Source organism: Hyaena hyaena, unplaced genomic scaffold, assembly GCF_003009895.1.
Source record: "Hyaena hyaena isolate Hyena2069 unplaced genomic scaffold, ASM300989v1 scaffold_564, whole genome shotgun sequence".
In the NCBI taxonomy this organism is placed as follows: domain Eukaryota; kingdom Metazoa; phylum Chordata; class Mammalia; order Carnivora; family Hyaenidae; genus Hyaena; species Hyaena hyaena.
In genome coordinates, this window is record NW_024081195.1 from 970,872 (window position 1) to 983,077 (window position 12,206).

Consider the following 12,206-nt stretch of genomic DNA (forward strand, 5'->3'; position numbering starts at 1 on the left):
ATTTTGGAAACAAATGCAAAATTCAAGATGCATTCACTCAAAATGCAAGAAGAGACGAGGGGCTCCCACAGGGAGAAGTGATCTTATTTTTTATATATTTTGAAAGTAGGGCCAGCAGGATTTCTTGAGAGGTTAGTTTTATTTTTTTTTTAATTTCTTTTTTAATGTCTTATTTATTTCTGAGAGAGAGAGAGACAGACAGCATGAGCAGGGGAGGGTCAGAGAGAGAGTGAGATAGAATCTGAAGCAGGCTCCAGGCTCTAAGCTAGCTGTCAGCACAGAGCCTGATGCAGGGCTCAAACCCATGAACCGTGAGATCATGACCTGAGCTGAAGTCAGATGCTTAACTGACTGAGCCACCCAGGCGCCCCTTGAGAGGTAGTTTTAAAACATAACACACACACACACACACACACACACACTTTCTTTTTCTCTCTCTCTCTCTTTCTCACCCCATACACAAATAATCAAGGATGATTCCAGGTTTTCTCTGCTAAGAAACTAAAAGGAACCAATTAGTCATGATTAGATAAGGGGGCTACTATTAGTAGAGCAAGATTTTGAGATAAGGTGAGCTTAAGAGTTCAGTATGAGGCATTTTAAGTTTGAGATGTCTATCAGACATCCAAGGGGATATTTACCTGGGAATAGAAGCCTATTGTATATAATATATTAATGTAAGAAATTTCAAAGTCTATCAATATACAGCATATAAACATAAATATTATTCCTTACATGGTTTAGTTTCAAGCCACTGACAACATAAGAGGTCTGGTGAGTTCTGTGTAGCTTTTTGCTTCCTGCGTGTAAGGTAAAAGGAGTTTTATGATGGAAAGAAGTCACCTGTGAAGACTTCAAGTCTCTGGGAAGGAGGAAGACAGGTAAAGAGAGTTCATTTTAGCTCCTGGTTGGGAAATGCTGTTATAAATTTACTAGTTAAACCCTTTGGCATGTGTTGAAAGGCAATATTAGTTTCTAAACTTTATTACGCTACCTCAGACTCTGTTGGCTGCCAGATTGCTTCCTTAAATAGTGGGATGGCTAAATGCTCAAGGTCTCTCAGTTCCCTGATGCAAAGTCCACCAACCTCATTATTGCTAAAACATCTTAAGTGTATTGTTTTGTTTCATAAAAAGCCTGGAAATTAGCTTTTGCACTGGAAACAAATGAATCAATAAAAGCTGATTCTGTTACACAGACTCATACAACATGCGGTTTTCCTAAAGTTAAAATCAAAAGCTGATATATTCCATTTAAAGCCTTGTGATGACATATATTCCACTTTCTTGGAAGGAAAGAAATTGTCTTAAGACCACCATATTTTTTATAAATCAAAGCCCATGAGATAGTACCTTTCAACAAGGTTCTTGTTGAAAGGGAGAACCTTTGGCAGAGGATTGTTTTATCAATGAGAAATTTGGAAAAGCAACATTTATGAACTGCTTTACAGTTTATAAAGTACTTTTTATGTACACTATCTATCTCTTTTGATGCTTGTAAATTCCCAGAGAAGTCAAGTGTTAACAACTATTCCTGTCTTCCTATGAAAAATCAAGTCTCAGTGTCTACTTGGCAACAAAGTCTAGAACTGCAACTTTCATTCCAAACCCATGATTCTATCTATCATAGTAAGTTCTGTTTAAAACTCCTCCAGAGGACAGGTACTCATTATTTGCCCATCCTATTGGCTGTAAACAAAATAACATACAGTTCCAACCTGTGCCACTTAGCATTTCCCTTAATCCCTCTTCAGATGGAGCTAGACTGATGGAAAAGTTTCAGACAACTGGCCACCAGGAAGGTGCGCAGGTGTAAGCCCCATTTACCTTTGTAAATGAATGTTCCAGGAACAGACATTCAGGCATTAACATAGAGGAAAGCTTTAAATTATAAAACAAGCTAGTGAGGCATGGAGAATTTTCCCAGATCACTGCAGATCTCCAGATATTTGAAAGCAGCACATCTATCCCCTGTGTAAGTCACAAAAGATGGGAGTGTATGTGTTTGTTTGTAGGTATACGCACAAATTTGTGTCCAGATTGGGGGAAGGGAGAAGCAAGTCAGAGCAGGGATATTTAAAATGCCTTTTCTACTATAGATTCTATTTATGATAAGTAACACAAACTATGGAAAACAGTTTAGCCATAAAGATTATATTAACATGGAAAAGAAATGAACAATTATGGTGTACAAATGTAGGTAGATCAACACCAGAGTGGTCCATGGGGTTCTTTTTAGGTACTTTGTTGCTGATTTATTCTGTCCCTAGTGGCCACCTAGAGAAAGTCCTTGTTGACAAAAGACATGTCAGTCACATCCATATCAGTCGTGTTGAGTGATGGCAATACCATATTTATTTATAACAATATTAACAATAAATTTCTAAACTTAAAAATATAAGACTGTTACAGTTGGGCTTCTTGTGCTTTCCAGAATCAAAAATTGGAGCAAGTTACAAGTTAGTGAAAATAAAATCTAATGAAGAACAGAAAGCAATATATATTCATGGGTTTAAAATAAAGGCAAACCCTGTGAATAAACAAAGTAAGCATGTTAAATGGCACTGCCAGGCTAACGTAATGGCAAGAGAATTTTATCTTTGGAAAAAGGCATAAAGGATGATATTGGCTAATATTTAAAGGCCACAATGAAAGACAAAGACATGATTATTTTGGAAAAGGGATCAGAATAGCATTCTTGGCCAAGAAGAAGAAGAAATGGACTGAAGCTAATCCAATATGCATGGAAGCTAATTGATGACAGATGAGAAACTGTTGAGAAACAGGCAGTGGAGAGAGGTAGGGAAAAACTTGTTATTAAAAATCCTGATTTTCTTTCCATGTATTTTTACACAGTGCTAAGAGAAGTAGCTCACATATACATAGTGGTTTAGTTGGGTTTTTTCCCCCAGTGGATATGATTTATCTTTCTTAAACAGTGGACATAGTTTATTTCTGTTTTTTAAGGTTTAGTTTTATTTATTTAATATTTATTTATTTATCTAAAAGAGAGAGAGACAGAGATAGAGTGCAACTAGACGAGGTGCAGAAAGAGAGGGAGACACAAAGTCTGAAGCAGGCTCCGGGCTCTGAGCTCTCAGCACAGCCCGATGCAGGTCTTGAACTCACAGACTGTGAGATCATGACCTGAGCTGATGTTGGACACTCAACCAACTCAGCCACCCACATGCCCTTATTTTATATTTTAAAGTTTATTTATTTATTTGAGAAAGAGAGACAGCATGAGTGGGGGAGGCGCAGAGAGACAGGGAAACAGAGAATCCCAAGCAGGTTCTGCACTGCCAACGTGGAGCCTGATGTGGGACTTGAACTCACAAAACCACGAGATCATGATCTGCGCTGAAACCAAGAGTCAGATGCTTAACTGAGCCACTCAGGAGCCCCTTAGGTTTTATTTTAAGTCCAATTAGTTAACATACAATGGAATATTAGTTTTAGGTGTACAATATAGTGCTTCAAATTCCCATACAACACCTGGTGCTCATCTCAAAAAGTGCACTTCTTAATTCCCATCACCTTTTTAACCCATCCTCCATCCACCTCCCCTCTGGTAACCATCAGTTTGTTCTCTATAGTTAAGAGTCTGTTTCTTAGTTTGCCTCCTTCTCTCTCTCTTCCCCCCCCCCTTTGTTTAGTTCCTTCAATTCCTCAATGGTTGAAATCATATGGTATTAATCTTTCTCTGAGTTATTTCACTTAGCATTATACTCCATCCATGTTGGTGTAAATGGCAAGATTTCATTCTTTTTATGACTGAATAATATTCTATTGTGTATATATACCACATCTTCTTTATCCATTCATCAACAGATGGACACTTGGGTTGCTTCTATATCTTGGCTATTATAAATAATGCTGCAATAAACATAGAGTACATACATCTCTTGGAATTTGTGTTTTTGTATTATTTGGGTAAATGCCCAAGGTAGTGCGACTGCTGGTTCATAGGGCAGTTCTATTTTTTACTTTTTGAGGAACGTCCATACTGTTTTCCACAGTGGCTGCACCAGTTTTCATTCCTACCAAGAGTGCAAGAGAGCTCCCCTTTCTCCACATCCTTGCCAACGTCTGTTATTTCTTGTGTTGTTGATTTTAGCTATTTTTACAGGTGTGAGGTAATATCTCATTGCAGTTTGGATTTGTATTTCCCTGATAGTAAGTGATGATGAACATCTTTTCATGTGTATGGTGGCCACCTGTATGTCTTTGGGGAATTGTCTGTTCAGATCTTATGTCTACTTTTTAATTGACTTGTTTGTTGGGTGTTAAGTTTTATAAGTTCTTTATATATTTTGCACACAAACCCTTTATTGAATATGTCATTTGCAAATATTTTTCCCCATTTCATAGGTTAACTTTTAGTTTTTTAAAATTGTTTCCTTCACTATGCAGAAGCTTTTTATTTTGATAAACTTCAATAGTTTATTTTTGTTTCCCTGGCCTCAGGAGACATATCTGTAAAGATATTACTATGGCTGATGTCAAGAAGTTACTGTGTGTGTTCTCTTCAAGCATTTTTATGGCGTCAGGTCTTGAATTTAGGTCTTTAACCCACTTTGAATTTATTTTTGTGTATAGGGTAAGAAAGTTTCTTTCTTTTGCATGTTGCTGGCCAGTTTTCCCAACACCATTTGTTGAAGAAACTATCTTTATCCTGCTTTACTGAAGATTAATTCACCATACAGTTGTGGGTTTATTTTTGGGTTTTCTTTTCTGTTCCATTGATCTATCTGTCTATTTTTGTGCTAGTGTCATACTGTTTTGATTACTACAGCTTTGTAATATAACTTAAAGTCTGGAATTGTCATGCCTCCAGCTTTGCTTTTCTTTTTCAGGATTGTTTTGGCTATTTGAGGTCTTTGTGGTTCCATACAAATTTTAGGATTGTTTGTTCTGTGCAGAATGCTGATGGTATTCTGATAGGTATTGCATTAAATGTGTAGATTGCTTTGGGAAGTATAGACATTTTAACAATATTCTTCCAATCCATGAGCATGGAATGTCATTCCATTCCATTTTCAGCTCTTTTATCGGTGTTTTATAATTTTCAGAGTATAAGTCTTTTAGCTCTTTGGTTAGATTTATTCCAATAGTGGTTTATTTTTTGAAGCACTTCACTTTTTTTTAAGCTAATGTGCAGATTTTATTTCACCAGTGAAGTGCTTTACTTTTATTCTCTCACAAGGTGCTCAAAACATTCTGGTTTGGTAGGGATGGGTCTCTCTTTGTCTCCAGAGAGGGCGTGTGACTTTTTCAGTCACCCAGCTAGTGGTGGGGAAGCTGTAGGTAAAACCCTTGTGCTCTGGCTCCTGACTTGTATGGAAAATCCCTGTGCATCAGAGAATGAAAAGACAGATGGTAACTGTCTTCTCTATCCAGGCAACCCATTTTGTAACTAACAGAAATTTTAACTCCAAGTAGTAAATGAAGTTGATCTTACTTTATAAAGTTTTTATATGACAATTATAATTAAATAACTTTCATAAACGCTGATTAGCTCCTGCCACTCTCCTCCTTGGATAGTTATAAAAATATGTATGCTTGGGACATCTCATCTCTGTTCTCTGTTTTGCATTTATCTACTGTATGCATTTCACTTCTTAGCTCTGTCATCTCAGGCAAACTACTTAACCTTTCTAAGACCCAGTCCCCTCATTTGTAAAAGGAGTTATAATTTTACAAATCTTTTAGAGAGACTGTGAGTATTATGTATTTGGCAAAGAAAGAGTACTCAGTACTTTTCAATACTATAAATACCAGTAAATACCAAGTACTGTTATTACCAACATATATGCGGCATAATCTTTAATATCTGTAACAGAATTGAATGCTTATTACTTATCTGAAATTCTCTTCCATACCTTTTATATACAAGTATTATCCATGTAATTATACCACACAGAGCTTTATTAATATTTTTCTTAATTAAAATGTTAGAAGTATAATATAAGCTCACACATAAATGGAATTTTTTATTGGCCATAGCTCATGTTCATTTTATTTCTCTTCTTAAGGAACAAGCACATACTAGTCCTTGCCGACAAAGTAGAATAAATGTCTCCCACTGGAAATACCCCTCATTCCTAGACAGTTCTCGTTACACAAGTGGCTGTAGGGTTCTAAGGTTTTTGAGTCATATAATGAGCTCACACTATTCATGGGACAGGCCTTCAGATTAGACAAAGACAGTGCATATCACCACAAGTTTCCAGGAAATGATTTTAAACATATCTCAATCCTTTGTGTAATTGCTTCTGATAAAAATTGCATAATCCACATTTAAACATCCTGTGTGTAGGATGAGGGCCTCCATGAGACACTGAAGGGAGAGCAGACCACAGCTTTACTTACAGATGGAGGGGTGCTCTGCTGCTCTGCCTGGGAGGTAACCTTGCTTATAAAACTATCCAGCTTATTTGAGACTGCTCAAGAAGCTCTAGAATTTGCAAAGCCACATCATCACTATTTCTAGAGTAAAAACCCACAGTGAAGTAAAAGTATAATAAATAAAACTAGAGAAGCATCAAGACCATTTTGTTAAGATCTTGTACATCCCAATGTAAAATATGCCTGTAAATTGCTAGAAACATGGACCATTTGGAAGCTGAGGTTGTATTTGAAAAATAAGGAGTGTGATTTAAGTAAATGCAGACTAGAGGCTTATGCGAGTTGTCAGAAGGAAGGAAAGGGCTGAGAGACAGAGCTGGAGAAAGTTGTAAAGAAAGTCAATGAAAGCAGAGGGGAAACTACCCAAACAGCAGCTTCAAAACAAGCAGTAAGAGAGTAAAGAATATAAAGGGATGTGTGTGTGTGTGTGTGTGTGTGTGTGTGTGTATGTTTGTGTGTTTTGTGTGTATGTTATATAAGTCTAAGAGGAAAAAGACTCCCAGTTATTAAAGGAATTCACAGTAATCCCCCTTTCTGTGCCCAAAGTTAACTTGACTAGTATCAGGAGGCAAGTTAATGTTTAAACAGTCCTTTCCACATCTGCTACTTCAATAATGTCTGTACAGTTGTCATAAATTAGGAGTGGAGAAGGGCACCATGCCAATCGTCAAAACAAATAGGCAATTCTGGATTCCAAGTTTCGTATTATTTTCCTTGAGCCCGAGTGCCGTGAGCGTGCTTGTCCTAACCGTGCCCCCCTCGGGCACTGCAGTGGGAAACACCACCACATGGTTTCTGTCACAGCCCTGCCTCCTATGGCAGGCTGATGAGAGAGGGACCAGGAGCAAATCTTGCCCTCGAGTGTCTCAGGCTTTGTGAGGGGAAAACGAGCCCTTAATAGTAAGTTAACACCATCAGTGACACTGAACTAACATTGACATTATTAACCACACGGGGTTGGCCCTTATTACGTCTCTGACATTACTCATGGCTGCCCGCTCTGCAAATCGATCTTTTTCTATGGCTCTACTCCACACCTCTTAAAGGTAATTCCCATGTTCTCAACTCGGCACTTCACACAGTGTCCAGCCTGTGGTGGATTAACAGATCATGTCCACGACTTGGCTTCTTCTGCTTCTTTGCTTCAACAAGGCCAGAACAGACTGGCATTCTAGGCCAGCTTTTGTTCTCTCTCCTTCCAGCTTTGCACTGCAACTGGATTTAGTCTCTCTAAACCCTCTCTTCTCTTCTTCCTGTGCTCTGGGGTATGCTCTTACCAGCTGGTTTCAGACAGGCTTGAGGGAAGTAAGGCTTTGATAAGCCTATCATTACTTCTTACCAGAAAGCTCTACACCGGAGTTAAAAGCTCTAGCCCAGTCAATAATAGAGTGGTACCTTTTTTTCCCAATAGCCATAGTCCTGTGTTTATCCATCTTTCAGAAATGTCATGAGAAGGCCACAGTAGGACTTAGGAATGTATAGTGTCCTTGGTCTGGACATAACCCTAACAGCACCAGAATCTCACCATAAGCTGCTAATACATTTGTCTTTTAGCAATGCTTTGTATGCTCAGAGAGACTCATGGAGGGAGAAGGGGGCTGTGGCTGCTTCTCACTTTCCCAGGACTCTGCCTGCTAGATTCCAGTCAACATTTTTTCCCTGTTGGTCTTGTTCAACTTCCAACCTGCAGTGTGGCCAGTGGTTGAGTTGCCTTCCAATCATTCATAGGCTTATTGTCTCTAATAGCATCTACTACTGATGGTATCTCTTTCTCTTAGACTTATCTTGTCTCAGAAAAACTTTCACTTAAAGAGAACAACCTCAAGCTTGCTGGCAGATTGTCCTCAGCAAGGTCATACTTATGAAGCAAAAGATCAGAGTTCCCCCAAAGGTCTCATTCAGTTCAGACTTAAGTCAAACTACTATGATTCACTTTGTGGAGTACCTCAAGTGAATAATTTGGAAATGGAACTTTCATTCAGTCATTCAGCAAACAATTATTGATTGGTGTCAAAAAGTCACCAGTTTGGGTTCCAGACACACCACTGAACAAAAACAATGTGCTCATACTCAGAAACAGGGCAAAAGAGAAACAATGGGAGTATAAACAAATAAAGGTGAGTTTAGATAGTAATAACTACTATACAGAAGAGAAATTGGCATGGAAGGCAGGAGAGTAGCTGGGAGGTGTGCTGAAGTGCTCATTTATGTGGACGTGCTCTGAAAGGTCTCTATAAAGAGGAGACATCTGAGCTGAGACTGAAAATTGAGAACCCACCAGCCAAGTGAAGATCCTGGGAAGACTGCTCCTTCTGGGAAAAAAGCATGGGCAGAAGCTTTGAAGCGGTGATGAGCTTAGTGTGTTCAAGGGACAGACAAAAGACAGAATTCATGTGGAATAAGGGTGAGGGGGTAAAACATGAGACAGGACGGGCAGACAGACCAGATCATGGACAATCCTTTAAGGAATTATAATATCACATAATTGCAATAGGAAGCCACAGAGGGTTTTAACCTAGGCAGTGACATTATTAGAATCATGTATCTGATAGTTCACAGGGGTAAGAAGGGAAGCAGGAGGCACGCTGAGAAGCAGTTGCTGCAGTACCTACAAGGGCTCATGTTGGCTTTGAGCAGGGGCCACAGGGAAGATGCGGGAAACCAATGGTCTGTTATCACATGTATTTTGGTGGTGGCATCAACAGTACTGGCTAATGAATGAGATATGGAGTGGTGGCAGAAAGAGAGGAGTCAGGATTTTTGGTCTCATCGGCTGGTGCAGAAAATCAGGTATTTGTTTAAGTTTGATATGTTAAGCCTGGTATGTCTACTAGGCATTAATGTAGTGAGGTTTGTTATGTGTGTCCACAGCTCAGGGAAGAATTGGGGCTGGATATGTAAAATTGTGGGTCATCTGCTAGATTCCAAGGTCAAATTATACCAACTACAACATCTGTCTAGCCTACAACCACAGTATATGGTTATGAAAGCATAATAAGATAACTGTTACAGATGCACTCTCATATCCCAAATGATAATAATTGCTGATTTTTGGGTTTTCAACCAGACTGTTCTCATCCTTTGGGATGTCTGAGAAAATGCAACATACATTGCTTTCCAAGTCTCCTCATATTAGTTAATGCTTTTGTCCTGACTATTCACCTCTTCCACTTAAGACCCACCTCATGATTCATTTCCTCCAAGATACCTTTTGAGACAGTACCCTCTCGAGTGGCCATTAAACTTTGTTTCCCTATCACACAGATGGGAATGTTTGAAAATGTAACAATTTGGATTCTAAATGTTTCTTAGAATTCAATTTTTGAGCATCAAACTTAAAGTTCACACAGAAAAAATGATTATTAATTATAGCTTCTATTTGATTAGCCAAAAATAGCCATTCAATCATGGGAAAGAACTCTAAAGGATCTAAAGGAAGCTCCAGGGTAAGTCTGGAACCTTCTGCAGCAACAGGGAGATAAGGTTCTAATGGCGGGACTCTTGTGACCAGTGGACATCAAGACTGGCAAGGGAGGAGCTATAGTTCTTCTACCTAAAGACAACTTTCAGAATCATCTGATTTCCCCTGCATTGATTTTCATTATTTTTAAGGGAAACTTAAACCAGCAGTGATGGTATATATTTCCATATCTATGAAGGTAGTTGATATAAATATAACCATGGTTTAAATGTAACCATAACACAAAAGAATGAAACCAGACCTCTTTCTTATACTATACACAAAAATAAACTCAAATGGATGAAGGACCTGAATGTGAGACAGGAAACCATCAAAACCCTAGAGGAGAAAGCAGGAAACAACCTCCTTGACCTCAGCCGCAGCAATTTCTTATTTGACACATCTCCAAAGGCAAGGGAATCAAGAGCAAAAATGAACTATTGGGACCTCATCAAGATAAAAAGCTTCTGCATGGCAAAGGAAACAATCCATAAAACTAATAGGCAACCGACTGAATGGGAAAAGATAGTTGCAAATGACATATCAGATAAAGGACTAGTATCCAAAATCTATAAGGAACTCACCAAACTCCACACCTGAAAAACAAATAATCCAGTGAAGAAATGGGCAGAAGACGTGAACAGACACTTCTCCAAAGACGACATCCAGATGGCCAACAGACACATGAAATTACACTCAGCGACCCTCCTCATCAGGGAAATACAAGCCAAAACCACACTGAGATACCACCTCACGCTGGTCAGAGTGGCTAAAATGAACAAATCAGGCGACTCTAGATGCTGGCGAGGATGAGGAGAAACAGGCACCCTCCTACACTGTTGGTGGGAATGTAAACTGGTGCAGCCCCTCGGGAAAACAGTGTGGAGGTTCCTCAGGAAACTAACAATAGAACTCCCCTATGACCCAGCAATAGCACTGCTAGGAATTTACCCAAGGGATACAGGAATGCTGATGCATAGGGTCACATGTACCCCAATGCTCATAGCAGCACTTTCAACAATAGCTAAATCATGGAAAGAGCCTAAATGTTCACCAACTGATGAATGGATCAAGAAGATGTGGTTTATATATACAATGGAATACTACATGGCAATGAGAAAGAATGAAATCTGGCCTTTTGTAGCAATGTGGATGGAACTCGAGGGTGTTATGCTAAGGGAAATAAGTCAGAGAAGGACAGATAGCATGTGTTTTCACTCATAAGTGGAACAGGAGAAACTTACTAGAGGACCATGGGGGAGGGGAAGGAGAAAAAAACAGTTAAGGAGAGGGAGGGAGGGAGGGAGGCAAACCATAAGAGATTCTTAAATACCGATCAGAGTAGGGGAGAGGGGAAAAGGGGTAATGGGCATGGAGAAGGGCACTTGCTGGGATGAGCACTGGGTGTTATATGGAAACCACCTTGATAATAAACTATAAAATAAAATAAAACAAAACAAAACAAAAACAAAATAAAATTTAAAAAATTAAATTAAATAAAAAATGTAACCATTACACAGCAGTAAAAAATTGGGAGCACTTAAGCAAAAATGAACACGGCAAATGCACTAGAGAAAGGTAACTGCTATTATAAATTTACTATGGAATACTTAGGGGAAGTTTTCTATCTAGTTTTTTAACAGTACCATTGTACCATCTCATTAATTATCAATCATCAATCTGAAAGTTATCAACTCTCAAGGAAAGATCCTTTATTTATTTGGGTATTTGAAGACTATCCATTAATAATATATTCATGTACCAATATGAACAAGCAGTTGGAGTCAAACATTAAATTTATTTAGCATTTTTATTGAAACCATAAAGAGAATGATCTTACCAGTTGCCTTTTGGATTTATAAACTGCTGCACAGCATAGCCAAACTGTTCACTTGAAGGACCGGAAAATATCTTTGCTCCTAGGAGACCGATATTGTATGCCATACAACATTTTAAAATGCCTATTAAGAAAAATGAAAACATAGTCCATATTTATAATTTGTGAATATAGGTTTGTAATATTCTCAAAGGCCACTTCAAAAAAAACTTTATATAGTAATTATTCCCCTTATTAGTGTTTACCAAGAACACTAAAAAGCTACTGCTTTTTAAGTACTTATTTGGAACTTGGGTACCATGCTAAATACTTAAAATTTTTAAAAAATGTTTTATTTATTTGTGAGAGAGAGAAAGAGAGAAAGAGACAGAGCATGAGCAGGGAGGGGCAGAGAGAGTAGAAGACCCAGAATCCAAAGTAGGATCCAGGCTCCAGGCTGTCAGCTCAGAGCCTAATGTGGGGGCTCGAACCCACAAACTGTGAGATCATGACCTGAGCTGAA

At 38.5% G+C, this 12,206-nt stretch overlaps 1 protein-coding gene across 2 annotated transcripts in view; it reads right to left on the reverse strand.

Annotated features, from left to right (window-relative positions):
- The window catches only part of ITGA2 (integrin subunit alpha 2), a 109,186-nt gene that overhangs the window by 67,984 nt on the left and 28,996 nt on the right, over positions 1-12,206 (reverse strand). Inside the window, exon 2 of one of the 2 annotated variants that reach the window (XM_039256208.1) lies at positions 11,708-11,828. The exons of the other annotated variant lie outside the window; for it this stretch is intronic. Within the exon in view, the coding sequence (XP_039112139.1) occupies positions 11,708-11,828 (121 nt within the window). The remainder of the gene's footprint in view (positions 1-11,707; positions 11,829-12,206) is intronic. 2 annotated transcript variants of the gene reach the window in all.